Below are 25,837 nucleotides of genomic sequence, written 5' to 3'. Positions count from 1 at the left end.
ATTAAAAATGAGAATCCTTACATTAAAATGTGTTATAATAATTCTACTTAAAAAATGGATTCATTAATTATAAAATTAATAAATTAATATGTTATAAATATTTATTGTGTCAAACATTAAAATGTGTGTAATTTAAATTAATCTTAAGAAAAGGTTACTATAATATACATTTAACTTGAATCATTTTTTGAATAATTCGAAATATGATTCTATGCGATTAATTAATTTATCAAATTGATGTACTTCTTCTCTGTTTAGCCACATTAATTTATTTCCTAACCTGAACATATACTAGTGTGTTCCATTCGCTTACTTGTCAATAAAACATAATACTGGCTCCAATTTCCCATCACAATCCCGTTTTCCAATAAATACAAAACACTTTTTACCAGAAGGCAACTGTAAATTATTATTAATATTATGTAATATTGGTATTAGGGTGTAAGCGTATTACATTGAGAATCGTGGATTTATTGTTAAATTGTGGAGGCCAGTATCCAAATCTTTTAAATACCAAATTATAATTTCTATTTATCATGAACAATATAATTAATATAATGTGATTTCATATTTTTTTTACCCAATAATGAATATAAATCATTATTTTACTTTATATATATCATATTTATTTATTAAATATGATGCAGCCTATACGGACGTATAACTTACCACCTTTCTCAGAGCTGAGAATCATCACAAATGAAAGCTTCAGTTCCATTCCTCTAAAACCTTCCATAACGGTATTTCTTCTACTAAATATTTAGGTTATTTTACATATTTTCAAATAAAATACTATTTATTTTCTTTGTTTTAACATTTTTAATTGTTTTATTAGTTGATAAATAAAAATGAGAATGAGAGCGCTGAGATTTTTGGTAAAGAGTTAGTTCCGGGTGTCGAAGTACCCCTAAATGAAGGTGAAAGAATCGCAATATATACGTGGAGTGGCTGCACTCTCCAAATTAAAGGTTCAACATTACAGGTACCTCCTAACAATTCAATTATTTATTTAATTTACTCAATTATTTAATTTATTCATGGATTTCTATAGGAATATGAATCTTATGATATAAATATAATGAAGGAGTATTTGAATATAATAAATTTACTGAATATTAAAAGACAGCTATCAACGATTAATAATACTTTTGGACCCAGGGTAGTGTTTTATTACTGTATTAATATATTTTAGATATTGGTAACTGGTTCACCGTCTAGTGGAAAATCTTCATTTTGTACAATTTTGTGTAATTACGCATTGAGGTTTTCGTGGAAACCTCTTTTTATTGATGCAGATCCTAGGTAAAACACGTAAAATTCCCTTATTGTATTTTATGTATATATCATTTTAGGTCAAGTTGTGATAAGAGTAGTATTAAGTTATATCCTGGCACGGTCGGTTGTGTTTTATATGATAATATGGACACTGCAGCTAACCCTTTATTATACTACTACGGCTACTCATACTACCAAGACAACGAATTCCTATACTTACACGTAACCATTAGATGATTTAGTCAGCACTTTTAATATTTTAGAATATTTTAATAAATTATTAGTTGATGAAGTTATTGAATGTGAATGTTGAACTAATGTTATACAACAACGATAACGTTATTAAATCCTCGGGTACATACTATAAAAAATTATATAATTCGTAGGAATAGTAATTAATGCACCATATGAGTGCAACAAGGATATGATTGTAAAACTGTGTAAAATATATAAAGTGAGCGTGATAGTGGTGATAGACTCCCCCTCAATACACCAGGAGCTGATTAAACACTACAAGAATGAAAGGAACAATATTGACATAAACATCGCAAACTTGGCATATAATAATATAATTATAAACAATGAAAATGATGGCAAACCCGATAAGGCTCAAGAGGCCGGTAAACTTTCAGACACTAATGAAAACGCTAAGAATTCCGATGACGAGATGTTGATCCTCTCATCCTCCAAACTTGAAGGAGTTATATCGGTAATCACTAATACCACGATAATATTCTTTAGGTCGACTATAATAGGTTGAAATATATAAATAACATGAACTGGAATAAGTATTTTGAAATAAATAACTTGGGGAGAAACCATGTCATTAAAGTCAACTCCGACACCATCAACTTTATATACATTGATATCATAGAGCCTCTCACAAAAGACGCACTTCCAACCAGTATACTTCTTATATTTACCAACTGTATATATTTGTTTAGATGAGGACTATGTAATGAAGCACAAGGAAATGTATTGTAATGTGTATAACGATGACTTGTTACTCCTTAATAATCTCATAGTGGCGGTACCCGCAACCGACGATATTAAGCTTATTCCGTATACTAATATTTTATCCTTCTTTCACATCAGCTCAATCGAGTCAAATGCCACCGAAGATAATACTTTTACCATATCATTCTGCTGTCAAACTAATTACTCCCCGTCTTCTCTCCCAAAATACTTACTCCTTCCAAGAGACTTTAAAACCCTGAAATATAACCCTTGATAATGTATTATAGTCCCTAGTATACCGTAATGTATTCATATATTATCTTCACTATAGAGTACTTGAGTTATTTCAAGATATCGTTAATCAAGTTGGGACGTCTACGGCAGTAATCATAGTGTTCTATTTGTGTAACGAGATTTCGACAGCCATTGGGTTTCCAGAGATGGTCACTGATGGAAGTCAAGGAGATATAATTATGGTCCCAACTAACTATGTGGGAGCCCTATTTATGATATTCTTGGCTTTTTATGGTGTTGGGTACAATGCTGAGTACAGGGGTTGTGATAATTCAAATTGACCCACTGGTGGAATGTCGACGTGGAACGGGCTCTACAATTGGTGCAAAATGACAAGCAAACTTAATAAGAAAATTTTAATATCATGTTTTACAGATGATTTAAGTGGAGATTTTGCAGTTGTACAGGGAAAAACTGGATTTATCCTGTTCTTCCACGACAATTTCCACGATTTAGGCTTGATTGTTGTGGTGTATGGATATCAGTAGAACGGTAGCAATTTAATAATCTGATTCCGCGTATATAATTTCCATGTTTAATAGTCTATGTATATGGGATATTAGGTACAATATGCAATAAACAGGATGGAATATACATAGTCAAAAGGGGATGAAAAAGGCAACATAGACGGGTAAGTAAGGGCTAAAATAAAGAGTAAAGAATGTATAAAGAATACATTAAGTCAGAGTACAAAGTACTACACGATAAACGTAATACGGTGTAATGTATAAATCATGTTAGGTTATGGTGTATAACATACGTAGTGAACGTATAGTGGTATGGTGATCTAATCATAATAAGTAAAGGTCAATTTTTTTAAAAAATTTAAAATTCCGTCTCAGTTTATTATCTGATTTAAATTATCGTTGTAGAATTCAAAGGCACTGTGGTTGGCGTTTTGCATTTCACTGTTATAAGGTGTCAGTTGCAAGTATTGCTTTATTTCCGGAGTTAAAGAACTCGCAGACGTTTCAGGAGTCGTGCATAATTCCAATATTGCATCCAACTGCTTCTCTAAATTCATCATCTTCTTATCATCACCGTCGGGATAAACTACGTTCTCGTTGGCATAACTTGGGCACTGACTGTCACCGCCCTCAAAGTTTCCCTCGCTGTTTAGGCTGTTTTCTTGTTTATTTAATATGTAGTGCAATTGTATTCTATTTTGCAACATTATGAAAAATTTATTCGATATATCTAAGTCTACGTTGAATCTCTGAGAAAAGGACTCTGGATCAGTATCCCACAGCGACCAATGCCTGTGCCAATTTAACCAGACAAGATGCGAGGAGATTCTCTCTCTGGAATTGTGGAAGAAGGCACACCTTTGAGAAAAAACGCATATGTTTAGCACGGCCATCCCACATCTTTTAGTCCTGTGGAGGACCGGGTGAAATATCACCTCAAGTTTTGTATGAGAAAGAGGACAGAGACCATCTTCGCAGTTTCTGCCTAATGGACACTCTATTGGTATGTAAAAGTATTGTGAGGGGCACCGGCGCTTGAATCTGTTGGAAGAAAAAGGGTGAGATTTGCGCGGGTTAAATCCCTTACTAACTGGCAAAAAATGGCTCATATATATTTATAGAAAAAGTGGGGAAACGAACAATGTAGCGAGTGGTGTAATAAAGTGAGAATCAATGGGTGTTGCGTTATTCTTACATAATTATCATCTATTTTATCTCAAATTCATATATTTTATAATCCCAATAAATGAATAAAATAATTTTAAGTCTTTGAAATTATTTTAGTCTTGAGAGTGTCACAGAACAGATCCGTATAGTGCAATGGGCAAAAATCGATGATATTATGCTAAACACGCCAAGAATAATAAAATTTTATTAATTAAATATTATTTCTGTTCCGTAAAACAACAAAATCTTCGAGAGTTTGAACAACCTAAACTGAGACTAAATCAGAGGAAATCCAAAAAACGTTGAAACTACCGTCAAATCCAGAAGGATTTTGGAACGTTTAGGTTATAAGTGAGGTGTTGAACAATTGAGAAGAGATAAAAGACGATTATATAGACTCGGAATATCCGTTTCCATACTACTACGTCCAAAATCCTATTAAAGATAAAGAGCTGATCCAAAATAAAGTTTACAATATTAAAATCCTAAAACTAAAGTATAAAACATATTAATGCAGATAAAGACAGGATGAGCTTGAAAAGTTCTAAAGTTGGATATCTCAGAAATGAAAACAATTAATCAACCAGTGAAATGTAATTGAAAAAAATAAAAAATTTCCAGTAATTGAGGTTCAAATTTTCTAATAATTCCTGAATAGAGTTAAGAATCCAAACATGGTCGACACATTCATGTCATACACTCTATACATAGAACAAGGAATAATATGAAAGAAATATACAATAAAACAATTCTCAAAATCCAAACTTATAAGACCACATAATTGCAGCCTTATATTAAATGATTTTATCTTCACTTTACTATTCCCTTGAAATGGTGTTATAATCCCTACATATTAATATACATTTAGATAATGAATTTTTACTACACATACTAATTAATAATATTTTCTCCTTATTATCTATCACTTATTCTTTCAATTTACCTGTCACGCTTTTGTTTTCGTATTCAATTTTCCAATTATGATATCATCCCAACCTTTTATTCCTCATGCAATGAATAGATATTATCTCGCAATATCTACCAAAATTTACAATTTAAACAACAAATTCTTATTTATTATGAGTCTAAATATTAAACAATCTGATTTAATAGCAGATTGTTTTCAATCTCCACTACATACGAATTCAATTATAGCATTTACCCTGAATTATTAGTTATTCAATAACAACTTAATCCGGGGTTATTACAATCTCAATCCCGCTAATAAAATGACTATAAAGCCAATATTATCCAGATCTTTAACGAATTTTATCGATTCAATATTCTTCCTACAAACACCAGGATTTGAAGGAAGAAAAAATATTTCAATATCCAGTAGATTTAAGCGTTATTCTTAGACGAACAAATTAATAAAAATGACCGAAGATTTAGAATATTTTGTGGTAATTGTGTGGTTGTGAAAATTATCACGAAAAACACGATGTGATGTGTATGGCAGTGTATTCATTCCGTAAACAAACAGAGCATAGATCATAGGTAGATAAAATCTGATATATACATATAAATAAAAGACAGTGAAAGTGTTAAATACATGTGTTTTCATATATTAATTAACGTGATAATATTATGAACGAGGAAGAATAAATCTAAAATATAAGTAGTTAAGTTTGTTATAAGGAACTGAAAAGTGATTCTGAATGTATTCAAGTTAACGAAGCGATATTAAAAAATTATTTGTAAATATGTTCTTCGTATTTTCACAATATTAGCATCATAAGTTGTCAGGTACATCACTGAATTTATTTTTTGTTAAGAATCTTTCATAACTTCCATCCTCCCATTAATCCATTTTAAATTATATTTTTTATTCAAATAACTTAATTTATATCAAATTTATACATACCAAAATGGTAATTGAACATATTTTACAATAATCATTAATTCTTCCATATTTTATGATCCACATTTCTAATAATCTTAGATGATATAGTAAATTATTTAACTTTAAATTTATTTGTTAATTTAAATTAATTTGTTTTTAGTCGTCGAAACAGCCAGCTCAGTCTACCATGGTGGGTGGTCAACGCGTTTCCACAAGGTATTAACCATATATTAATTTTAAATTTCCGTTAAAATTTATTTTAGGAGGAGAACTACCAGTGAATCTACTGGTACTAGGACTAATCTCCCTCCAAACTCTGGTTTCCAAAAATACTATGGATTAACCAGTACCGGACTTGAAATGTTAGTTTTTATGCCTTTAATTTTATTTATAGGAGCCAACAGTCAGTGCTTCTACTGGCTTTGATTTACATGGGAGTTGTGGTAGTAATGCACATCGTATCAAGAATCAACCTTGTTTACAAGGGCTAATTTAATTCTTTTGTCCTCTTAATAAAATTGACTTTATTGATTAACTTTTGACCTGTTGGGATTTTTCTCAATTTTTACATCATTTTAATATACATACTCCAACCATACATTCATTTTATATTATTCACTAGTTTACAGTTTGTTTTATTTTATTGTTTATTATATTACTAATTGTTATTAACATTTTTGGACAATTTTGTTTATCAATTTTTAGTAATTTCTGAGTTCTGTTTCATTATTCATCTTCCTAGATTCTTTTATATATGTATAATGTTTCTTTTCAAATTTATAAAAACTTAGGGTTTAGAACCTTAAACCTTAAAACTTTTAATTTTTTTAACCGTTTCATCCTCTCTACGAAGCGGTTAAACTCAACTCAACCTTCCTCTACACACGTATAATTTGTAATAATTTTATGATTCCTTATCAACAATTTGTACTAATATATCCATTAACAAACGCCTTTGAAATACTATTTTATGGGTTTAATTAAGTATTTTTAGACTGTTAATATTCCTTCCGTACCGTCAATTCATGACCCCGAGGTGGTTCGGCGTCCTGGGGAAATAATAGATATATCTACTCTGACTAGGAATTACTGGTCATTTCCAGGTAGACAAATTTTAATATATCCTTTTTAGCCGTTGGGTTTAACAGTGTTTTGGAGCTGCCCGTTTATGTTTTCGAGTACTATGATCGCAAAGATGTGAAGGAGGCAATCAGATACCTAAGAGTACCAAATGATATTTTCGGCCTTCCACTCCGCCCTGATATACTCCATCGGTGTTACCAGTTTTATAGAAGAGCCAAGGCAGGTTATTCCGAGGATATGCAACTGTATAAGTGGGAGGTATGTGTGTTAGCCCGTCACATACGTTTATCTAAAAATGAGGAATTTTCATGATAATTTAGTGGCCGGGTAGCACTAAAAAATGGAGAAAACAGCAGAAGACTGGAAAGGCCAGAATAGGCTGGAAGAAGTCGCCTGGGAAGTATATGGGAGTCTTTGCACATCCACTTCGTCCACATGATAACAGGACCAAGATACAGAGAAGAAGTACCCTTATCTTTTTAACTAGATTTTTAGCTCTTTACACCGGATTAAAGATCATGTTATCGGCTAAATTTGCGCAATCCCAGATTCAAGTCGTTGATTCCTTCCTAATGGCATCACACAAGACTAAATATGCAGTTCAAAATTTAAGAAGAATCCTAGGTACACACTTTTACTAGCTATAATTTATTTTCAGGCGACAGATGCAACTCAGCTTTGCTAGTTTTCGAAGGTGTAAGTGACTCTAACGAGAACTTCAGGTGGTCAACAGCCAACATTCCTTCAGTTCGCAGAGAAACCGTGGAGGTATTTTCATAATCTCTATAATTTCTTTAGGGTGTTAATGTTTATAACCTTTTAAAGTACAGACAACTTGTTATAACACAAGCTGCTCTAAAGAAACTGATTTACTATATTGAGAATTACCCTAAAAAATGTGATTGGCTCCCAAAGTATTTTTCATATCTACCAATTAGTTAATTTTTTTTGAGGTTAAAAAATTTATTTTAGATATGCTACACCTAATAACACTCCTGCGCCTATTCCTGAGAAGGTTAAGGGATGGAATTCAACCTGGATTGAGAACAAGTTAAAGGCAAGACTATCACCTGAATCCAAGGCACGAAAATTGTAATTCGTAACTGTGATTTAGGAGAAGTGGATGGAACAGGTTAAGAACTGGAAGTGGTCCAGTTCAACTAAGGGTCCTCTTAAAGTTCCCAGGGACGACCCACTCAAGTGCTTTAGGCTCATAGATATTCCGACTAGTGACTATAGTGAAATTAAGAATAGGTTTCAGTACCTTTACGACTCTGCCTTTGACTCTCCTGAAGAGGCTGAACTTGACCCCTTTGAACCAACAGATGTATGTTTCCACAATCTAATCACCATTATCAACACTATTAATTTTATTCACATTAATACCATTAATTTTATCTATATTATTATCAAGATTTAATATTATTGTTTAGGATGAGGATAAGGCTTTGGTACAGTTTACTAATGAATATATTGAGTAGGATTTGAAAACATTACAAGAGTTAAAGACATTTAACTTAAAATAATCTTTATACTGCGTTTTGTGATTTACATTTATTACATGTTTATGTTACTTTTTTGACCAGGTTTGAAGCTTGAGACAGTACTCTACACAGATTTTAAATGGTCAAAACTAACATTTTCATGCTATCCACGTACTTCCTTCTCCGTTTAAGTTGTTCCCTAAAGAATCTGTAAATAAGGCTTCTTACTTTAGCATTTCTACAACTTCATCCTCACTGTGCCTTTTCCATAAAGACGTTAGAATGTGTTGCAAGTTTACATATATCTGAACACTGTTCTAAACAAGTTCCATACCTTCATGAATTTCTTAATCTCGGATATCGAGTCATTATTCATCTAAAAATGTGTGAATATTGTGATGTTATTTACAATTTCAGTAATGTCAAGATAGTAACTGCAGTTATAAGATAATTATAGCATAATTAAAGTAGTGTTACATTCTTTATGAGATCAAGATATGTTAGTAGTGAGTCCATAAACTGGGAGTATAGAAATTTAAAGTGTTCCCGAAGGTCAGTAGTGCCAGGATTAGGAGGTATGAGAGTTTCAGAATCCAGTGTGCGTTCTTCTTCTTGAAACTAAAGACAAATAAGTAAAAATAAATGTTACCTTATGTATATTACCGAAGGAAGACCAGGATTCTGTGGGTGGACTAGGTGGTTTAGGACCCTCGAAACATGTAAGTTTCGAATAGTCAAAAACTAGACCTTCCGCTTCTTTAATCTGGTCCTTTATCGAATCTAACTTAGCATCCAGTGATGCGTCCGGGTCTGGACACTTGAGTGAGTAGTTCTTATAGAATGGAGGCGGTGGAGGGAATCCGCAAAGAAAATCATCCATTATTGAACTGTTTTATAATATATAATTAACAACAAACTGATGGAATTTAACACATTGATAAATTATCTAAATAATCATGTAACTTATGGTATTTCTACACTACAATCCAACAATAGATTTAATAAAGGTTTTTTGAAGGAGCAATCCATAAATTTCTTAGAATATAACATGTAATATTAATTGTTCTATACTGGAATATATATATATATTTGTATCACTAACTTAAAATATTAAGTTAATACAAAATTTAAATTAACTCTCAATTCTCCTTTTAAAAATCATTTGGAGAATTTAAATTAATTTAAAATCGTTCTCAGGTGGAAAATCCTCATTTTAAATCCCATTAAGTTGCAACAGATTGAAATCCTGGCTTGTTCTGTTTATCTAAACTAGTTTGGCAAGTAGATATCAAATCATTTAATTCATCCTCAAGAACCTTAATATAGTCAGTCATCTCTGGATAAAGTGATAGGGATGATTTTTGACAAATCCTCGTGTTAATCATCAGGATAACTTTGGATATAATTTTACTCGACAAACCAAACTTTTGAAGCATTTGTCTTGTATTCTGGGAGTTCATTTCCCAGTTTTTCTCCCAAACCAGCCATGATAGGTAAGCGCCAAGTCGGTCATTTTCACCGTGGTAGAAGGCACACTTCTTCTCGAACTTACATTTGTTCTTAACCGCCAAACTACACTTCTTCGTTTTATGTAAAATGGGGTGGAAAATAACCTCAAATACCGTGTGAGATAGAGGACAACGTCCGTCGGCACATTGCAACATAAACGGGCACTCGATGGGAATGTAAAAGTAGTTAATTGGGCACCGCCTCTTAAACTTATGACACAAAAACGGCTCGTGTCTATCAGGGTCAAAAGAAGATGATATAGGAATTGAAGCGGTCATTCAGAGTTTATTTTCATTAATCACAATTCCTTTTATTTGAATCCATTCGAGTTATAAGTCCACATTGGGTTCAGGATTGAGCTAAGGGTATAATTAGAAATACACTTGGCCTGGAACTCATAGTAACTCCAAGATCATGTTATGCTGTGAATGACATGAAAAATGCTTAAAAATTAGAACCTAAATTGACTAAAATTGTAAATCGAGAAATATTAAATCAGGTTGAAATGTTAAATGTGAAAAATTAAAATGCCTCTCAAAGGTTAATAAAATTACAATTATAATGTGAAATATGTCTTAAAAAATGAAATACAAAATGAAATAAAGAGTCTGGAATATTATTTTAATAAAATACAGACTGTTATGCTAATTATTCGCACGATTTGTTGTATGATTTTTTCACCACAATTGCCACACTGATAACACATTATGGTTCGGCTCAATTTTGCTATTAAATCAAGCCGTTGTTTTTACAGTAGATATCTCAATTCATTCTTTATTTTTTAATTTTATTGGATCATTATTTCGTTCTTCTCCCCTTACAAATCTAATAATTCTTATTCCCACGTGTTATTTTATAAATCTTTGATTGATCATTTTTTTAAATTACATTTAATTGTTAAGCCCTTAATTTTACCCTCTTTTTCTTCTTTTTCTTCGATACATCTTTTCCGGTTTGAATGTTATTGCTGGTTTTTATAAATAGTTTTCACCTACAAAGCTTAAATTTACCGGCTCCCTAGTATTCATTTTATTCCTCGAACTATTTCTATGATTTTTCTATCCAAATTGCTTTATTTTCATTTTAGATATTTATTTATTATATATTCTGATAATTTATCATAACACATTTATACACCACTGGCTAATAATCAGCTGATTGTACCCTGGTAAAACATTAAATAGACTATTCACTCAATGCATATATAATGTATACATGTAAAGATAAAATATGAAGAAATTGAGTTTTTTAAAGTTGGTTACAATAGTTTGTTTTCGTTGAGTTTTGGAACGCTGCTATACATTTTATACATGAAATTTACACATTCTTTTACGTAAGGTTCAAAGTACGTGTAGACGTTCTTTCTTAAGAAGTCGTTCATGTAAAAGTATAAAAAGAATACCCAAACGAGAACAAAAACGACAAGAACTGACGGTACGACTTTAAGAAGTTCACTTAACAGATATAATAGGACGAGAGTGTATAGAGACTTCACTGGGTCGTCCCACAGAACAACAGACTTTGTTTGAACAAAGACAACATTGACTTTCCTAGAGAGAAATTTGACTACCCGATCGACCGAATCAGATGAGAACAAGTCAGTATGAAAACGTTCCCTTAACTTTGTTGATCTATCGCCCCTAACAAGCCTTAAAAAGCCCCCCAAAAACACGAGTCCTAGAAAACACTTGCTAAGAAGAAATAGCGGTGGTAACTTTAGAACGTATGTTGAAAACTGAAGTGCGTTGAACGACAGAAGAAACAAAAATGGCACTAACTTCGATTCCTTTTCCATCTAAAACATAAAATAAATTTAACAATCAAAATGAATAATTAAGTTAATAAAGTTATTAGCATAATTATAATGAATCTTATTAAATAAAAAGATTCAAAGTTGAAATCAGGGGTTGACACAATTTAGTAATAGAATCTTTGAAAATAATTATAATGATATAATTTAAATATGGGTTGCCTTAAAAATAATGAGACTTTCCTGTAGAATTCGGTATATATATCTGGATCTATAAAGAGTTATAATTAAAACAAAAATGTGTTTTAATATAACCTGAGCTTCCAATCAATTTATTGAATAAATTGAGCATATATTAGTGATTATAACTTGTTTTCTCTATCAAATATCTTATGATTCATTTGTGGATGGGGTATTAGGTAGTATTCAGTGTCAAATTTAACTGTAACACTAACCAGTCTTAACTATTAATTATATTAATAATCACACAACACTTATATAAATTCATGTGTATACCAATTGGCCTATTCTTATCAACTCACGCTATTTTTATCAGATGTTGTTTTGGTAAAAATATAATTATGTACGTAGAATAATTAATAATATATTAAATTTTCAATTATTAGCTTCTAAATCCTTTCTCTTAGCCTTTTTGCAGAATTGCATAGATTATTGTATACTTTTCCCGGTTGACTGCCCAGTATTAGGCTACAAATTGAGTGCCTAGCAAGCTTAATGCTATTGAAACTTCCCATTATGTGTATCTTATTATTGGCCAGGATAACTCTAGTCTTGGTCATGTTCTCAATAGCATGTTTAGTCCTCCCATCCTTGCCTGAAATCCTCCCAATACACCTGGATAAATGATCTCCGTGGAGCCTTTTAACATCATTTATTTCAAAGCTTTCTATAAATATATCCTCGAGCCTTAGTATTGCCTCGGCATCCTTAAGCTCAAATCCTAGCATGAATGCTCTTAAGTAGTCCTGAGCCTTCTGAAGAAGTGATAAATCCATCCCTTCACGGGAAGGTCTGACTTCAACGCACTTCGTCTTAGTACACATACGTATTTGTAACTCCAAGCGCTCTACAACTGTTCTGACTATGTTTTCCCAGTTGTTCTGTAACGGAGTCATTCGATTAGGAGGAACTGGAATCCTACGGAGGTTCACAAACGCATAGGATTTCAAACCCTTTTTTATGTTAGGCTTCCGGTCATATATTTTAATTATCTTCTTGGACCTTGTTTTCTTGGTTGATTTATCTGGCTTGGATTTGTTCTTTTTAGGTTTTTTAAGTTTAGAATCGTTTTTGCTTGACTTGGTCATTTTATTATAATTAAGGTAATGAAATAATTGTTGTATTATAATGAATTTAAATTTAATTTAGAGTTATGTGATGAATTGATTTAAATAATTTGAATGATTTGTATATCATTTGGAATCTTCAAATAATTTATGGTAATGCGATATTTAAATTAGAGAAAATATACAAATATTTATTCGTTATAATAAAATAAAAATATTTTAAAATAAAATAATTGAAAATATATAATTTATTTATTCATATGTCCCCAATATTTTTGATAATGATTTTCTAGTAAATTTCTAACTATTTGAATTTTTCATATTCATTTTTATATTTTAATCATATTTATTAATTTATATTTTAATAATACAAATTTTTATATTTTTTAAATATTCTTTATAAGTTCAACTACTGTGTATAATTATTTAATATATTATGTTTTACAATGAGTTTTAATAAATATGAGTTGCCCATCATCAAATGACACGGGGTCTTATTGTTCGTCTAAAAACCACGTTGGTCCCAAATTCTCCGCTGATCCTGTAATACTTTCTAAACTTTGCTCTAAAAGGACGAAATCCTCCATTCCTTCCAGGGATTCTCTTTGGTCTTATCCTTCACAACAACAATTCTACAAATCAACTCTTAATAAAGGTCACAACGTTGATGCTAATTTGATTCCTACGATAGTTGAGATTCACAATATTGTCAATGAAAAGGCTTGGGAGCGTGTCATGGAGTATGAATCAATTTACAAAGAAACTTGCAACAATCCAGTTCTGGTCCATTTCGTTGGAAATAAAGATAAACATACTTTTAAATCAATTTTAAACTACATAACTGGGTACAAATTACCCTTCGATAGGCACGACTGGACAGTTGATAGATGCGGCAATCGCAGGAGGTTTGTTAACGTAGATCGCTTATTTACTTATTTTTTCCTTATTTTTAATATATTAATACATATTTTTACAGGTATATTTTGGAGTTTTATGAAGGAGCTACTGATGATCCTAATAAACTAGGTGTGTACATTGACGTTAGGCCTGATCTTTCCTTTAACGGCATCTGTGATAGACTCAGATTCTGGGCTCACAAATCTTTTAGTGGTGTATAAACCACTTGTATAATATTTATTGTCTTAATTTTTTACACACAATCGTTTATATACAATTTTGTATACCCACTGTATATTATATACAATATATTTAATAACAATTTATTACAATTAAAACGGTATTAGGTAGGATTATAACTGTTGTTGTATGTTTTGTGACGTTTTTTGGAGCTGAAATCCCACTTGAGTGTGAATATCAAGATACTAAAGAAACATTAACAAATTTTATAAAACCTTATTTACACAGCGGTCTGTACAACTAATTTCTCCGACATCTAGACTTGGATTACGAACAGATGAAATACATTTGTTCCAACAAGAGTCTCTCATCCTATAAAAATCATAAATAAACATAAATAAAACAAATTAAAACGTTAATTTAAAAGAAAATCTAATGGATTTGAGAAGGAAACCTTCGGAGCATATCTGCCATTCCAACTAGCTCAGCAACAGCCACTGAAACGGGATCAGTAGTATTAGTTTCCACCATTTATATTTATAATATATAATTGATCAAGATTTGCGATTAATAAAATGCAACTAGTGATGTATGGATGAGATTCCACCTCACTTGAAAATTTATTATAAACAATTAAGGAAGGCTGAAATAAAAAATAAAAAATATAAATAATGATAAGTGATTGCGTAAACACTGTGGTATACATAATGATGTAAGGTGTGGAATGGAGAAGATTAATGATTGTATTATATTTTAGCATTTGGAATAAGTTAAGATAATTCTTTACATCCTACAATTTTTTCTTGTCCGCAGGCTGACAGTACTGTGACTAAGACTTCCTTCCCTGACTCGTAGAGTGTCTGGATTTGCTTAGCAACCTCATCAAAATTTCCCTCACCATCCTTAGTCAGCTGAAGGTCTGTTTTGCAGGACCCGTCTTGGTTTAAGAGTGTGACAAATCCATCGTCCTCAATACCGATGAGCTGGATTTCAGTCCTCTTGACGTGAGGAACGTCCATGTTATGTGATGTGGGACATATATCCTCGTATTTTTTCCCGGTGAAAATGTCGATACCCGTTATGTTTGCTTTGGCGTGGCCGTGTTTCCCTGTTTTCGAGGTTGAGTATTCCACGACCTTGCAAGGGTGTCCCTTGATCATGACAAACGAGTTCTTTTTAATGGCTCCAGCCTGGACTGGGACAGTATGTGATGCTCCTGCGTCACCTCCTTCAAAATCTTCTTCGTACATTTTGAGCTGATTTATTTCATGTTTACTAGGTCAAAAAACATGTGTATTGAGTACTCGCGTTTAGTGATTTAATGGGAAGATCTATCATACAAGCAAATATATAAAAGTTACAAGATTTTTTATAATTTATATACAACAATAAAGATACTAAACTGTCGCGTACTATAGAAGGCAAATTTGAACGTATGGGGACACCAGCAAATATAAAATCAATCAAAATAAGGACCAAATTCCACCCTGTGTACTTTAATTTTTATAAATAACGTTTTCTCATATTTATAGCAAAGTGATCCGCTGTCTTCCTACACTTTTAATATTTATTACTACAGAAACTAAGGCGTACAAACGTTGCATAATATTTATCTACTTATATAACAAAACTGTATTCACATTAGTGTTATAAAGATTCCTGAGAGTGTCTATCCCATGAATAGTAGTGGTTTGTGATTTCTTGTAAAATTTCGTTAAATTTCGGCGTGAAAATGGTCGCCTGCTCGAGTGTTTTCAGCTTTGGTACCGTCTCCTGCGTTCCTTCCAGAATCTTCTCCACTTTATCCATTAAATCATTGATATTGTACTCATCATCTGTGGATAAAGTTTGAGTAATCTCTTCACTCGACTCGTTTTGGCTTACAGTTGCTATTGAAAGTGCCGGTATTATCTCCGTAAACAGAACGTCCTTAGAATAGAGCTTAGTAACGTCACCTCCTATAGATTCCGACCTCAGATCGTGAAACATAGCTCTGATGTACTCCGACTTTGACTTGTGTGTAATGAATGTGTGGAACTTCTGCTTATGGCTCTCGAAGCCATATATGTTACAGTCAGCCGCTGCTCTTATACAAATGGTTAAAAATACCCTTGAGGCCTCAGGGTCGTTTATGTTCCTTGGGTTCGAGTTATAAACATCCGCAATTGCAAAGTGCCTAGTCATTGCTGCGCAGTCATCAATGTGCCCGTAGAGGTCTGAGTAATTATCGAAAATAGAGCTTGCAAAGTAGTTTAACTCTGATTTAATTGAGTCAACCATTTTTTCTGGACTATAGTACAATAACGGCCTCGTAAGCTTCGGCAACATTTTATCTGAGGTATGCCTAAATTTGACCATCTCTGGTTCAGGAGTCAGTACTGGCCACTTTGTGTATGACATTGGCCTTGTAAAATCAAAATCACTTACAAGTCCATACATCTTAACAATCACCGGCATAGAATCTGGGTTTAATCTTTCTCTACTACTATTTAATCTACTTGGGGCTATCTGGCTATTACGTGGCGAGTTATCATTCTTCTTAACTGGAGTTGTTGTCGTGTTACTACACTGTGAAGCCTGAGATGAGTGAACATTCATATGTATCGGCCTTGATAAGCTAAAACACTCTATAAATGTGGAATCTCCGCTTCTTTCCTCATCTGGAATCTCATTTCTGAGTTTCAACAGTGCTGGAATCCTTTTATTGTACAAAATTTTACCCAGTAAGTCAAAGTTGTTCAAATTATTTCTCTCCAGTATATGGTCCTTAATTGTTTCGTCTTCTGAATCACATTCCAAGTCTTTATCCAAACTTGGGTCACATTGATAAAAGCGCATATTGTTTATTACGTAGCGAATATCTCCTGCTGATGAGTCAATCAAGTAGTTTAGAAACTTGTTCTTCTTGTTTATATTTAGGAGAGAGATCATTTTAGTTCTTGTGATTTCCTTAATATTGATTATTAGGCACTTTGACTTTTTTAAAAAATTTGGCGGCATTATCCGCCTTAGTATTAAATAGTCCTCATTTGAGTTTGATGTTACAATGACCAGTGGGTACATTATATCTGACACTAGCACTTCCCTCAATAAACTTTGCAAAGGGTATAAATTTGAGTATTTGCAGGTTAGAATTCCTCTTGGTAAATCCGAAATTAAAACAAGCTGACCTTCCTCTGGACCGCCTGAACTCATGCCTCCTGGTCCTGCGCTTGAACCAGTCCCATCGTATGTACTAAACTCAGATTTAATTCTCTTAATTTTCCTCGAGCCAACTATTATTTTCTCGTTTGTAGTAGTCTTTTCATGTGCCGTTGTCCTCAAACATCTTCGAGACAGTGAACTCTGTAGGAACCTTATCAAGCTGTCAATAGTGTAATCAAACTCTACTTGAGTATTAGGAACTACGTTAAAAGGGTCATATTCTATTAACCTTATTCTCAAATCATCGCAAAGTTTCCTTATTGTTGTAAGCTTCCCGCTTCCGGTCTGGCCTCTAATTATACATAAATTTCTGTACCCTGAAAATTATTATTAGTCTCATTTTATACCTGAGTTATAATCTCTAGTCGCCCTTGTTTTTGAGCTAATTAGGAAATTCCTAAACTGGTCAACTTCAGGTGGTCTCCAGGGCAACTCGTCTGATGGATGATATGAATATATATCATTTAGTTTCCGAGGAGAATGAACCCGCTCGTTTTTTATTGTAGATAAATCCATTTATTTATAAATCTAGTGTAAAATTTCCTCTAGCGATATAGTTTCATTATTTATTATGAACCTAAATTTCATGTTAGATGTTCCGGAGTTGATTTGCATTATCCTGTAAAACAGTGGATATTCAGCGTCCTCTAACGTAATACTACTCGGTCTGAAATTCAATGTTTTATACGATAGAAGCAATTGTACGTTGCAGTTAGAATTCCATCTTATGTATATATTCCTAGGCTGCTTTGTCGTCTGGGAACTTGAGACTGTATCTTTAATTTCGTCTTTGGCTTCAGGTGTTATTGACGGCTTTATTATGTTCTGTTTAAAGCTGTTGTTAATGCACACTATTATACATATATCAAAATTGAATGATATCCTCCTGAGTACTGAGGATAAATTAAATAAAAAAATCTGCTGTTGAAACTTATCCAAATGATCAATAAACCAAAGTGAGTCCACTATTATCATTTCAATTGATCTTGCATGTATTTTAAGCCTGGAAGATAACTCCTTATCTTCTAGCAGCCGGGACTCTAAATCGCTCAAAAACAACAACAACTCTTCACTGGTGTAAAGTCTGAGTGGGATGAACTTAGGTGTATGTGGAGCTGTAAATGGATCAATTGAGCCGCAAGTATCCAGGTAAAGTGTAATTCCTGGAAAGTTTTCGACTATTCTAAGACAAATAGAAGTCTTTCCAGAACCGCTAGATCCTACTATCTGTGTTATTCCGAACCCTTTCCTAACTAAGTTGAAGAAAATCTCAAAAAAGTTATATTCTAATCTACTTGTTGATGGGCTATATGGAATAGTATTGAAATCTATAGAGTTGTAGCAATTTTTAAATTTATAATTAAATTTTGGAATACTCAATGTCTGAGACTTTGTTCTATATTTTCTGTAAAATTTTTTATTTTCGAATTTACAGCATATTTGTTCGAGTTTATCAAATATTGTTAGGGAATCTTCTTTAGGGATATTTGATGTGTTTATATTCACTGCAAGTTCAGACGGCTTCTCTACATCTGTCGACATGTCACCTTCTACACATAAATGTATATGTGTGTCTTTCAACTACAATTTTCATACTTTTAAAATGTAATTAAAAATTACAAGTAAATGTGATAAAAGAATTTAAATTTTATAGTAAAAAAGAATGGAAGAAAATATTACTTTTTCAAATAAATTATGAGGCATTTTTTTTCCTCTGCAGAATTTGTACTTTATTTCAATACACAATAATCCTTCCTCATTTTAATGTGCCTTCCATGAATAAAATTTTATAGTAAATTCAGTTTTTGTTCAATTTTCCTATCATGTCTTCCTGTTTTCTGATTCAATTATGAACTTGGCACATCCCTAATCCTTCATCAACTTCTAACTATTATATGTTATTTAAATTTGTTTTATTTGTTATTTGGTTATATATTCTCTAAACTACATCTTTATTATACTTGTAATATAACGTGTACTATAAAGTCTATAATGTATATATTATTATATATCTTATTTCTTGTTTATACAAATTTTTAAACTTAATATTAATACATTAAGACTCAATGCTACCTCTATTATTCCTGTGCATAGTAACAATGATCACCTTGATACTTTACATTTCATTTTTCTTCTCTCCATCGCTGACTGCTTCGAACCGGAAACTGAGTATATTTAACCACTAACATACTTCCTACACCTTTTACCTAGTATAAAATCAAAATATTTCATTATTCAGGAGCATCCTTCATTCAAAGCAGCCTTTCTGGATGGGAGACTTGCACATCTTGTAAAATTGACAGGCCCACCACCACGACAGATGTTGGTTTGCTAAGCAACTAGTAACCATTAATTCAGGTAAAACTAGAAATTCAAGATGCCAAGGACCTCGTAAACTTCCATATTACATACTTTGAAACCCAACTTAAGAGTCATTTCTCTGCAATCGGTGAGGGAATAGACCAGAGTTACACCAACAAGTAAGTAAAAATAACAATTTTTTCTAGGTTTCAGAAATCTTCTGACGCTGTAATTGAGAAGCTGGAAAACATAAAAGCAACAATTGAAGTCAAATATAACGGTAAATTATACTATCTCAATATTTTCCAGAACTTTCAGAGTCACTTGAAGTGTCCGGAACTGATATTTCAGAAATAAACTCGAAAATGAAGATGGCTAAAACTGAGGTTCCAAATTTTGTTAAAAACGGACAAGAGTCGTTCGTAAATGTTTTCAAAAATCTGCAAAAAGAATTTAGCATCACTAAACCCGAAGTAAAGGATGAAAAGAAAACACCAAGTAGTACAAGTGAAGATGACAATAATGTAGAGGAAGTTAAAAATTCTGATAACAAATCTGATACAAAGGAACAGGAGAAGATAGACTTGGAGTCTATCCCTCCTGAGGCAATAATCAGGACAATTGACACGTATTTGGAAGATTTGAAAATAGAGGGTAATAAATTATTAAATTCACTGTTGTTAAATGAGAGTCCTAGGAGTCGTAGAGTTCAACAGAGCTAAAGTAAAGATAAAAATGTGTAAGCTTACTTTGAATTTTTCTTAACGTATGGACTTATTCGGTATCCATAAATCTTCGGAACGTAATAATATGAGGGTCCTCTCGGAATCTATAAACATTTAAATTGTTAAATAACTTACAACTGCCTCATTAACCATTAAAAATAAATGAGCAAATGTAGTTCCATAGTAAGCTCCGTCTATTAGTCCTAATCTACTTGACTTGGGCGGGTGATATGTTTCCTATTAATATTGTAATCATTTTATTTCATGTTTAATAGGTAATTAATTACATTGCATGATGGGCAAAAAATCTTAGCGGTGTGATGAGCTGGAGCGTCAACTAGTCCTATGGGTAGCACTGAGGCGTTTTCGCAACTGAAATTGGGGCAGAAGCCATAAACCTTATCCTTATATTTCTGCATCATCAGATGCATACCCTTCGAAGTCATTATAAATCTGCTGTGTATTAAACCGTAGAGTAGCTGCGCTGATGTGTTTATCTGGTGTTGTTTCCCTTTCTCAGAGACGCTTTCGTAGTCGTCATCGTCGTAAAAATCATTCTCGTAATTATCCAAAATCAGTTGAAGGGCGCTATTGTAGTATGAAACTTGGTACTGTAGGCCTGAAAACAAATAAATCGGTAGGTACGTACCCACGAGGTTAAACTCGTCTCTTATAAATGACTCATCCACCTGGATGTAGTACTGATTGCCCTTTAAACTGCAGTACCATTCTATCCAGGTCATCTAAAAAGCTATAAAAAACCTTAACTAACCTCGCTGTTCTGATCATCGCTGGTGTCAGTTCTGTTTTCGGACATAACATAGTCTTCGTCCTTGTTATTTTGACCAAGTATGTTCGTGCCGAACATATTCATAGAGCTGATATCCAAAATTTAGAAAAGTCAGTTAAAAATAAAACATCTTTATTTAAAGAAGATTTATGGAGTAAAATTAAAATTTTTATTAAATATCTGTAGCATCAAAATTGGCGTATATCCCAAATAAATGTAAAAGTGATAAATGAGGAAGTAATGAAAAATTAATGAAGAAGTAAAAATGGAAATGATAAATGTAATTTAAAATGTATATAAATTTATTTAATTAAAAAGTTGATCAATATAGCACTACTTAGGTAGAATCATAATTAGGCCATAAAATGTTTTAATTTTCTACTATATGGTTCTAAAATCACATTTCGTTTTGTTATTTTTATTTTAAATAAATAATGAGTATTTTATTTTCACATTATTGAAGTCAATAGTTGTTTAATTTAGATGCCAATTGAAGAATCCTACTTTTCTTCAGAATCTGACCCGGATTCCGAGGAGGAAAGTGTTGATTCTGAAGAAAATAACACCGGGATATTATTCTTTAAAAGATCTCCAAACGACGAGTCGAGGTTGGCTAGAAATAGCATAATTTACAAGAGGAATTCCTTAGAGAAGGGCCTGACTAAGGATAAAAGGGTTACTGTACAGCAGGTTTTAGATAAGAGAACATACATTAGATTAAAAAGACTCCATGGACGTGGGATTTTTGATTATATCTATGGAGTTATAAGCACAGGCAAGGAGGCGAATGTTTACGAATCTGAAGGCACTCTTTTATCAACTAAACATAGAATTGCAATTAAGGTTTACAAAACCTCAATACTGATTTTCAAGGATAGATCACGGTACATTGAGGGTGAATTTAGGTTTCGGAGATCCTACGTTGGCACTAAGAACCCACGTAAAATGGTCAGTCAGTGGGCTGAAAAGGAGTTTAGAAATCTTCGTAGAATATCCTTATCAGGGATTTATTGTCCATGTCCTATAGCACTTAAGGACCACATTCTTGTGATGGAGCTTATCCATGACTCAAATGGTACTGTTGGACCAAAATTAAAGGATTTGGGTGAACTTCCGGTATCAGAATGGCTTCTTATCTACTCCCAGGTTATTTCAATCATGAGAATATTGTACCAAGAGTCCAAACTCATCCACGCAGATTTTTCCTCGTATAACCTTCTCTATTCAGACTCTAAGGTGGTTGTGATAGATGTTTCCCAGGCTGTTGAAAACGATCATCCAAACGCTGTTTACTTTCTTAAGAGAGATTGTGAAAACATAACAACTTTCTTTACCACAGTTTCATTTGATACTCCAAATGAAGAAGACTCAGATTCCTCATTTGATTGTGACCATTCTAATACCGTGCTAAATAACTCTTTCAATATACTAACTTCTTTTCAGCTGTTTAATTTCATAACCATGGACCTTGATCTTGGTAATATTGATTTAAGACTGGACTTGGTTGACGACGATGTGGATGAATACGTTGGCAAGATGGTTTACACTTCAAAAAATGCCAAGATTGACCACTTAAGGGAGGTGATAATGAAGAAAAGAGCTTTTTACAACGCATTTTACAGGCATGTATATAACTTGTTAGTGGTGAAGGATCCTGTAATATTTATTAAAGAACCATACGAAAGTGTAAATTTTATTTCTCACCAGGCTTCGTGGAATTCACTTAATCATCTAAACCTTTCATCATTAACTGTGGATGTTTTGGATAAGTTGGAGAGGGAAAACAATTTACCAGAGGTTAACAACAGAGTTAAGCTTACCAATGATGAGGATTATTTGTTTGATGGTGGTATTGACCCAAATGATAACACACCTGAACAGCCTGATGTGACATCTGAGAATGATAATGTTAAATTTAACGGGAAAATTCCTGAAGGCATTGATCCAAAGGACTGGAAAAGGATGGTAAAACAGATGAATAGGGAACGTAGAGAACATAAGATACCAAAACACATTAAAAAATCCTTTAAAAACAAACATAACTAATTTAATAAAATATATTATGTAATTTATATGTTTAATAAATAAATTGTAAATTTTATAAAATGTATCATATTAAGGTTAAAGAAGTTAAGTTAAAGTGTCAGCGTCTGTATCTCCGCCGGCTGTAAGATCGAGATCTTGATCTGTGCCTAGATCTGGATCTCGACCTAGAACGGCTTCTTCTGGACCTTTTACGGTCATATGAACGATCTCTCTTGTGGTAAGGACTTGATTCTCTAGATCTGTTTGTAGTGGGATACTCGTCAGTGTTTGACGATTCAGTGGTTGTCTGGCCGTTGTACATTTGAGATAGGTACTGAGAGTAGAGCAGGTTTGCCTGGGCGTAGTAATAGGCAGAGTAATCAAAGTCGTTGATCATGGTTTCCTCCTTTTCGGAATTTTTGGGCTGGGCAAACTTAGCTTCACAGTTCCTTCCAAGCGACATGTGGAGACCGACAGATTTTTCAGCATCTTCCATGTTTTCGTAAATCACAAAACCGTATCCTCTAGGCCTGTTTGTAGCTCTGTCGACAAGGTAGTTGTAGGATGCGATAGGTCCATATCTAGCGAAATAGTCTCTGAAGTAGGACTCGGTAATCTTTTCTGACACTCCGCCAACGAAGATTCGTTTTGTCTGGTCGTATTGAGGAGCAAGAATCTTAGCTTTTTCCTTTCTAACCGCCAATTTAACGTCCGCTTCAACGCCGTCTATCGTGTGAGACTTCCTGAGAACTGTATTTACAGATTCCCTTTCGGCAAAAGTAACGAAGCCGAAACCGCGGCTCCTACCTGAATTCTTATCCCGAACGATTTCGGTATGAGTCACCTCTCCAAACTTGGAAAAGTACGCCTTCAGGTCCTCTGGAGTTGTCGACCTGGTGAGGCCTCCTGCGAATATCTTCAGAGACTCATAGTCACTCTCAGTCAGAAGTGGACTTGCGTTATAGAAGTTTTTGGTGTCAGAACTCTCGGTGGTTTCTACCATCTTACTAATAAATAATAATGTGGCTACTATACATATATCATATAATTGAATGAAATTAACGAGAACTAGTTACTAAAATATTTTAAATTCTCGCTATGGATTTAGTGATTTATAATTTAATATTAAATCCAGGTTTATCAAATTTATCTTTTTTAGAAGAATATCTTTAAAATTTAAAATTGAAACAAATAATACGATAAACACAAATATATGTTTGAAATCAGATTAAAACAAAGTTAGTACAAGATCAAGTTATAAACTTACAAATAAATTAAAATATATAAATACATAAACAATAAATTATAATATTTTCCCCTCAAATATAGAATAATATTGGGCAGCAGACATGCGGTCAACTTAATTTGCATCTAATTAGGAATATATATACAACTTTGGCGCTTTAAAAATATTTTTAAAATCCAAGGAATGCATATCGCTATAGATTTACCCAATGGATACATAAATAAAGTTCATTTCCTTTATTCCATTGTATTTACATTGATTTTGGTTCAAAATTTTCACTCAAATTTCCATTATTTTCCCACTTCCTTACAAAATTCCCTACACATGTTTTAATACTTTAATTTGATTAAAATTTTTAAAATGTTGATCCGTTCAATATTTATAAATGGTCAACAGTCAGAGGATGTCCCTTGTGGATCTGAGATCGTTAATAGAGAGCCATAGCCAAATAAAGTAAAATTCAACCTTTAAATATGATATATAAACATTAATAACCAAAATATATAGAAACGGGAATGATTTAGGCCACGCTAGCCTTGTCAATAAGGTTATTGTTGGCAACAGAGAGTTATCGCAAATCACCACTCAAGATACAGTAACATCATTAAACATTAATGATAATGATAAAAAGTAAAAAATAAATAATTCATGATTAATTTGTTCTAAAATATTAATCTAGGCCAGAATCTAATATAAATCATAAGACGAGAATAAGTCAATTCAACTATCTTCCTCTAGTCAATTGTATGATTAATTAGAATATATTACATAGAATTCAATTAGTGTATTCAAATGTTTAATAGTTCCAAAATTCACCAGAGATTCATTAAATGAAAGGAAGGAACATAACGGAATAGATTTAATAAAAGGAGCAAAGGTTAGATAAAATTGATTTAAATAATACCTTTGTGTATTTAGAAGGACAAGAAAAAAGTTCTGCTAAAAGAAGCAGATGTTGATGGGAGAAATGGTCAATTGAGAGATAAATGTGTAGGGATACAATCGTCAGATAGAAAAGAATCGGAAATTATAGTTAGTACAATTTTAAATAGCAAGTGATTAGGAAATAAAAGATTTAGAGAATCTAGAATTGAACTTGAGAATTAAAGGGTGTTTGGGAATTTTAAAAACGGAAATATTGACGTCGATTCTGAAAAATGAATTTAATGAGGAAGATGTTAAGATAACAGGAGATTCTAACATAAATGAAAGAAAAATTATCATAGAAAAAATCTTAAGCCATTTGATTGGTTAAAATTTAAAATATAATGATGTTTAATCTCATGTAAATTGTGTGTATTAATTAAAATAACCTACAATTGGAACTTCTTGT

At 32.6% G+C, this 25,837-nt stretch overlaps 19 protein-coding genes across 19 annotated transcripts, besides 2 other annotated features; 7 read left to right on the top strand and 12 right to left on the bottom strand.

Moving 5' to 3' along the window:
- Positions 1–108: 108 nt before the first annotated feature.
- TpMuguga_01g00896 (uncharacterized protein) lies at positions 109–538 on the bottom strand (the record flags this gene model as incomplete). The annotated part of the gene is made up of 3 exons (XM_761324.2): positions 109–280; positions 314–399; positions 455–538. 3 exons carry the CDS (start codon positions 536–538, stop codon positions 181–183), a joined length of 270 nt encoding a protein of 89 aa, XP_766417.2. The 3' UTR covers positions 109–180.
- On the top strand, positions 519–2,523 carry cbc (Protein CLP1-like protein). Its single transcript, XM_061305099.1, has 9 exons — positions 519–740; positions 836–982; positions 1,052–1,159; positions 1,193–1,302; positions 1,353–1,497; positions 1,560–1,629; positions 1,662–1,984; positions 2,017–2,179; positions 2,220–2,523. Exons 1-9 carry the CDS (start codon positions 639–641, stop codon positions 2,504–2,506), a joined length of 1,455 nt encoding a protein of 484 aa, XP_061161670.1. The 5' UTR covers positions 519–638; the 3' UTR covers positions 2,507–2,523.
- A 665-nt stretch (positions 2,524–3,188) lies between these two features.
- On the bottom strand, positions 3,189–4,140 carry TpMuguga_01g00894 (uncharacterized protein). Its single transcript, XM_761322.2, has one exon. It carries the CDS (start codon positions 4,100–4,102, stop codon positions 3,365–3,367), a length of 738 nt encoding a protein of 245 aa, XP_766415.1. The 5' UTR covers positions 4,103–4,140; the 3' UTR covers positions 3,189–3,364.
- Positions 4,141–5,925: 1,785 nt separating this feature from the next.
- Positions 5,926–6,599, top strand: TpMuguga_01g00893 (putative integral membrane protein). Its single transcript, XM_061305098.1, has 4 exons — positions 5,926–6,031; positions 6,164–6,219; positions 6,267–6,365; positions 6,398–6,599. The coding sequence occupies exons 1-4, from the start codon at positions 6,029–6,031 to the stop codon at positions 6,492–6,494; spliced, it is 255 nt and encodes an 84-aa protein (XP_061161669.1). The 5' UTR covers positions 5,926–6,028; the 3' UTR covers positions 6,495–6,599.
- Positions 6,591–8,567, top strand: rplD (Ribosomal protein L4/L1 family protein; the record flags this gene model as incomplete). Its single annotated transcript, XM_061305097.1, has 10 exons — positions 6,591–6,889; positions 6,998–7,106; positions 7,136–7,344; positions 7,407–7,551; positions 7,582–7,710; positions 7,745–7,854; positions 7,885–8,000; positions 8,059–8,167; positions 8,201–8,413; positions 8,520–8,567. Exons 1-10 carry the CDS (start codon positions 6,758–6,760, stop codon positions 8,565–8,567), a joined length of 1,320 nt encoding a protein of 439 aa, XP_061161668.1. The 5' UTR covers positions 6,591–6,757.
- On the bottom strand, positions 8,565–9,517 carry TpMuguga_01g00891 (MED7 family protein). The gene is made up of 6 exons (XM_061305096.1): positions 9,220–9,517; positions 9,048–9,188; positions 8,905–8,946; positions 8,799–8,875; positions 8,725–8,769; positions 8,565–8,694 (listed from the first exon to the last, which is right to left on the bottom strand). Exons 1-6 carry the CDS (start codon positions 9,448–9,450, stop codon positions 8,652–8,654), a joined length of 579 nt encoding a protein of 192 aa, XP_061161667.1. The 5' UTR covers positions 9,451–9,517; the 3' UTR covers positions 8,565–8,651.
- A 141-nt stretch (positions 9,518–9,658) lies between these two features.
- On the bottom strand, positions 9,659–10,357 carry TpMuguga_01g00890 (uncharacterized protein; the record flags this gene model as incomplete). The annotated part of the gene is made up of 1 exon (XM_761318.2): positions 9,659–10,357. One exon carries the CDS (start codon positions 10,355–10,357, stop codon positions 9,794–9,796), a length of 564 nt encoding a protein of 187 aa, XP_766411.1. The 3' UTR covers positions 9,659–9,793.
- A 180-nt stretch (positions 10,358–10,537) lies between these two features.
- Positions 10,538–10,546: a sequence feature (Short protein (TpMuguga_01g00889, EAN34127.1) was converted to a misc_feature.).
- A 170-nt stretch (positions 10,547–10,716) lies between these two features.
- Positions 10,717–10,785: a sequence feature (Short protein (TpMuguga_01g00889, EAN34127.1) was converted to a misc_feature.).
- Positions 10,786–11,303: 518 nt separating this feature from the next.
- Positions 11,304–12,216, bottom strand: TpMuguga_01g00888 (Reticulon family protein). Its single transcript, XM_761316.2, has 2 exons — positions 12,052–12,216; positions 11,304–11,874 (listed from the first exon to the last, which is right to left on the bottom strand). Exon 2 carries the CDS (start codon positions 11,872–11,874, stop codon positions 11,338–11,340), a length of 537 nt encoding a protein of 178 aa, XP_766409.1. The 5' UTR covers positions 12,052–12,216; the 3' UTR covers positions 11,304–11,337.
- A 207-nt stretch (positions 12,217–12,423) lies between these two features.
- PNO1 (Pre-rRNA-processing protein pno1) lies at positions 12,424–13,376 on the bottom strand. The gene has a single exon (XM_761315.2). The coding sequence runs from the start codon at positions 13,155–13,157 to the stop codon at positions 12,459–12,461; it is 699 nt and encodes a 232-aa protein (XP_766408.1). The 5' UTR covers positions 13,158–13,376; the 3' UTR covers positions 12,424–12,458.
- A 46-nt stretch (positions 13,377–13,422) lies between these two features.
- On the top strand, positions 13,423–14,302 carry cchl (Cytochrome c/c1 heme lyase family protein). The gene is made up of 2 exons (XM_761314.2): positions 13,423–14,041; positions 14,113–14,302. The coding sequence occupies exons 1-2, from the start codon at positions 13,599–13,601 to the stop codon at positions 14,252–14,254; spliced, it is 585 nt and encodes a 194-aa protein (XP_766407.1). The 5' UTR covers positions 13,423–13,598; the 3' UTR covers positions 14,255–14,302.
- A 38-nt stretch (positions 14,303–14,340) lies between these two features.
- tin-10 (Mitochondrial import inner membrane translocase subunit Tim10) lies at positions 14,341–14,946 on the bottom strand. Its single transcript, XM_761313.2, has 3 exons — positions 14,668–14,946; positions 14,489–14,585; positions 14,341–14,458 (listed from the first exon to the last, which is right to left on the bottom strand). The coding sequence occupies exons 1-3, from the start codon at positions 14,742–14,744 to the stop codon at positions 14,387–14,389; spliced, it is 246 nt and encodes an 81-aa protein (XP_766406.2). The 5' UTR covers positions 14,745–14,946; the 3' UTR covers positions 14,341–14,386.
- EIF5A (translation elongation factor IF5A) lies at positions 14,932–15,617 on the bottom strand. The gene has a single exon (XM_761312.2). The coding sequence runs from the start codon at positions 15,461–15,463 to the stop codon at positions 14,984–14,986; it is 480 nt and encodes a 159-aa protein (XP_766405.1). The 5' UTR covers positions 15,464–15,617; the 3' UTR covers positions 14,932–14,983.
- Positions 15,618–15,860: 243 nt separating this feature from the next.
- TpMuguga_01g00883 (uncharacterized protein) lies at positions 15,861–17,933 on the bottom strand (the record flags this gene model as incomplete). The annotated part of the gene is made up of 2 exons (XM_061305095.1): positions 15,861–17,734; positions 17,765–17,933. 2 exons carry the CDS (start codon positions 17,931–17,933, stop codon positions 15,861–15,863), a joined length of 2,043 nt encoding a protein of 680 aa, XP_061161666.1.
- Positions 17,934–17,945: 12 nt separating this feature from the next.
- On the bottom strand, positions 17,946–18,959 carry TpMuguga_01g00882 (uncharacterized protein; the record flags this gene model as incomplete). Its single annotated transcript, XM_761310.1, has 1 exon — positions 17,946–18,959. The coding sequence occupies one exon, from the start codon at positions 18,957–18,959 to the stop codon at positions 17,946–17,948; it is 1,014 nt and encodes a 337-aa protein (XP_766403.1).
- Positions 18,960–19,353: 394 nt separating this feature from the next.
- Positions 19,354–20,524, top strand: TpMuguga_01g02560 (putative integral membrane protein). Its single transcript, XM_061305243.1, has 5 exons — positions 19,354–19,586; positions 19,657–19,739; positions 19,776–19,897; positions 19,925–19,998; positions 20,028–20,524. Exons 1-5 carry the CDS (start codon positions 19,484–19,486, stop codon positions 20,438–20,440), a joined length of 795 nt encoding a protein of 264 aa, XP_061162019.1. The 5' UTR covers positions 19,354–19,483; the 3' UTR covers positions 20,441–20,524.
- Positions 20,359–21,536, bottom strand: CKB3 (Casein kinase II subunit beta-3). Its single transcript, XM_061305094.1, has 6 exons — positions 21,216–21,536; positions 21,093–21,186; positions 20,731–21,062; positions 20,579–20,680; positions 20,468–20,547; positions 20,359–20,436 (listed from the first exon to the last, which is right to left on the bottom strand). The coding sequence occupies exons 1-6, from the start codon at positions 21,315–21,317 to the stop codon at positions 20,412–20,414; spliced, it is 735 nt and encodes a 244-aa protein (XP_061162020.1). The 5' UTR covers positions 21,318–21,536; the 3' UTR covers positions 20,359–20,411.
- Positions 21,537–21,601: 65 nt separating this feature from the next.
- On the top strand, positions 21,602–23,288 carry RIOK1 (RIO1 family protein). Its single transcript, XM_761308.2, has one exon. The coding sequence runs from the start codon at positions 21,717–21,719 to the stop codon at positions 23,277–23,279; it is 1,563 nt and encodes a 520-aa protein (XP_766401.2). The 5' UTR covers positions 21,602–21,716; the 3' UTR covers positions 23,280–23,288.
- Positions 23,289–23,329: 41 nt separating this feature from the next.
- Positions 23,330–24,560, bottom strand: TpMuguga_01g00879 (RNA recognition motif family protein). The gene has a single exon (XM_061305093.1). The coding sequence runs from the start codon at positions 24,259–24,261 to the stop codon at positions 23,377–23,379; it is 885 nt and encodes a 294-aa protein (XP_061161665.1). The 5' UTR covers positions 24,262–24,560; the 3' UTR covers positions 23,330–23,376.
- A 76-nt stretch (positions 24,561–24,636) lies between these two features.
- TpMuguga_01g00878 (uncharacterized protein) lies at positions 24,637–25,799 on the top strand. Its single transcript, XM_061305092.1, has 6 exons — positions 24,637–24,957; positions 25,012–25,134; positions 25,184–25,248; positions 25,308–25,381; positions 25,423–25,536; positions 25,568–25,799. Exons 1-6 carry the CDS (start codon positions 24,890–24,892, stop codon positions 25,757–25,759), a joined length of 636 nt encoding a protein of 211 aa, XP_061161664.1. The 5' UTR covers positions 24,637–24,889; the 3' UTR covers positions 25,760–25,799.
- The last annotated feature ends 38 nt before the right edge of the window (positions 25,800–25,837 follow it).

Source organism: Theileria parva, chromosome 1 (genome assembly GCF_000165365.1).
Source record: "Theileria parva strain Muguga chromosome 1, complete sequence, whole genome shotgun sequence".
Classification (NCBI taxonomy): Eukaryota; Apicomplexa; class Aconoidasida; order Piroplasmida; family Theileriidae; genus Theileria; species Theileria parva.
The sequence above is the reverse complement of the archived record's forward strand: the minus strand, read 5'-3'. Positions and strand labels throughout refer to the sequence as shown.

Excerpts from the sequence above, each read along its gene's own strand:
- cbc (XM_061305099.1), top strand. The coding sequence starts at position 639 with ATGATGCAGCCTATACGGACGTATAACTTACCACCTTTCTCAGAGCTG. Across the intron at positions 1,498-1,559 it reads ACGAATTCCTATACTTACAC|TTGATGAAGTTATTGAATGT; the intron begins GTAACCATTAGA and ends ATAAATTATTAG. Across the intron at positions 2,180-2,219 it reads AAAAGACGCACTTCCAACCA|ATGAGGACTATGTAATGAAG; the intron begins GTATACTTCTTA and ends ATATTTGTTTAG.
- TpMuguga_01g00894 (XM_761322.2), bottom strand. The coding sequence starts at position 4,102 with ATGAGCCATTTTTTGCCAGTTAGTAAGGGATTTAACCCGCGCAAATCT.
- TpMuguga_01g00893 (XM_061305098.1), top strand. Across the intron at positions 6,220-6,266 it reads GGTCAACGCGTTTCCACAAG|GAGGAGAACTACCAGTGAAT; the intron begins GTATTAACCATA and ends AATTTATTTTAG. Across the intron at positions 6,366-6,397 it reads ACCAGTACCGGACTTGAAAT|GAGCCAACAGTCAGTGCTTC; the intron begins GTTAGTTTTTAT and ends TTTTATTTATAG.
- TpMuguga_01g00891 (XM_061305096.1), bottom strand. The coding sequence starts at position 9,450 with ATGGATGATTTTCTTTGCGGATTCCCTCCACCGCCTCCATTCTATAAG. Across the intron at positions 8,876-8,904 it reads AGATTAAGAAATTCATGAAG|ATATATGTAAACTTGCAACA; the intron begins GTATGGAACTTG and ends AACAGTGTTCAG. Across the intron at positions 8,695-8,724 it reads TACGTGGATAGCATGAAAAT|AGTACTGTCTCAAGCTTCAA; the intron begins GTTAGTTTTGAC and ends AAATCTGTGTAG.
- TpMuguga_01g00888 (XM_761316.2), bottom strand. The coding sequence starts at position 11,874 with ATGGAAAAGGAATCGAAGTTAGTGCCATTTTTGTTTCTTCTGTCGTTC.
- PNO1 (XM_761315.2), bottom strand. The coding sequence starts at position 13,157 with ATGACCAAGTCAAGCAAAAACGATTCTAAACTTAAAAAACCTAAAAAG.
- cchl (XM_761314.2), top strand. The coding sequence starts at position 13,599 with ATGAGTTGCCCATCATCAAATGACACGGGGTCTTATTGTTCGTCTAAA. Across the intron at positions 14,042-14,112 it reads AGATGCGGCAATCGCAGGAG|GTATATTTTGGAGTTTTATG; the intron begins GTTTGTTAACGT and ends ATATTTTTACAG.
- tin-10 (XM_761313.2), bottom strand. The coding sequence starts at position 14,744 with ATGGTGGAAACTAATACTACTGATCCCGTTTCAGTGGCTGTTGCTGAG. Across the intron at positions 14,586-14,667 it reads ATGGCAGATATGCTCCGAAG|GATGAGAGACTCTTGTTGGA; the intron begins GTTTCCTTCTCA and ends TGATTTTTATAG. Across the intron at positions 14,459-14,488 it reads CAGACCGCTGTGTAAATAAG|TATCTTGATATTCACACTCA; the intron begins GTTTTATAAAAT and ends ATGTTTCTTTAG.
- EIF5A (XM_761312.2), bottom strand. The coding sequence starts at position 15,463 with ATGTACGAAGAAGATTTTGAAGGAGGTGACGCAGGAGCATCACATACT.
- TpMuguga_01g02560 (XM_061305243.1), top strand. The coding sequence starts at position 19,484 with ATGCTACCTCTATTATTCCTGTGCATAGTAACAATGATCACCTTGATA. Across the intron at positions 19,587-19,656 it reads TGCTTCGAACCGGAAACTGA|GAGCATCCTTCATTCAAAGC; the intron begins GTATATTTAACC and ends TTCATTATTCAG. Across the intron at positions 19,740-19,775 it reads GGCCCACCACCACGACAGAT|GTAAAACTAGAAATTCAAGA; the intron begins GTTGGTTTGCTA and ends CCATTAATTCAG.
- CKB3 (XM_061305094.1), bottom strand. The coding sequence starts at position 21,317 with ATGAATATGTTCGGCACGAACATACTTGGTCAAAATAACAAGGACGAA. Across the intron at positions 21,187-21,215 it reads GCGATGATCAGAACAGCGAG|ATGACCTGGATAGAATGGTA; the intron begins GTTAGTTAAGGT and ends ATAGCTTTTTAG. Across the intron at positions 20,437-20,467 it reads TACGTTAAGAAAAATTCAAA|CTCTGTTGAACTCTACGACT; the intron begins GTAAGCTTACAC and ends TCTTTACTTTAG.
- RIOK1 (XM_761308.2), top strand. The coding sequence starts at position 21,717 with ATGCCAATTGAAGAATCCTACTTTTCTTCAGAATCTGACCCGGATTCC.
- TpMuguga_01g00879 (XM_061305093.1), bottom strand. The coding sequence starts at position 24,261 with ATGGTAGAAACCACCGAGAGTTCTGACACCAAAAACTTCTATAACGCA.
- TpMuguga_01g00878 (XM_061305092.1), top strand. The coding sequence starts at position 24,890 with ATGGTCAACAGTCAGAGGATGTCCCTTGTGGATCTGAGATCGTTAATA. Across the intron at positions 24,958-25,011 it reads GAGAGCCATAGCCAAATAAA|AAACGGGAATGATTTAGGCC; the intron begins GTAAAATTCAAC and ends CAAAATATATAG. Across the intron at positions 25,537-25,567 it reads GAAAAGAATCGGAAATTATA|GAAATAAAAGATTTAGAGAA; the intron begins GTTAGTACAATT and ends GCAAGTGATTAG.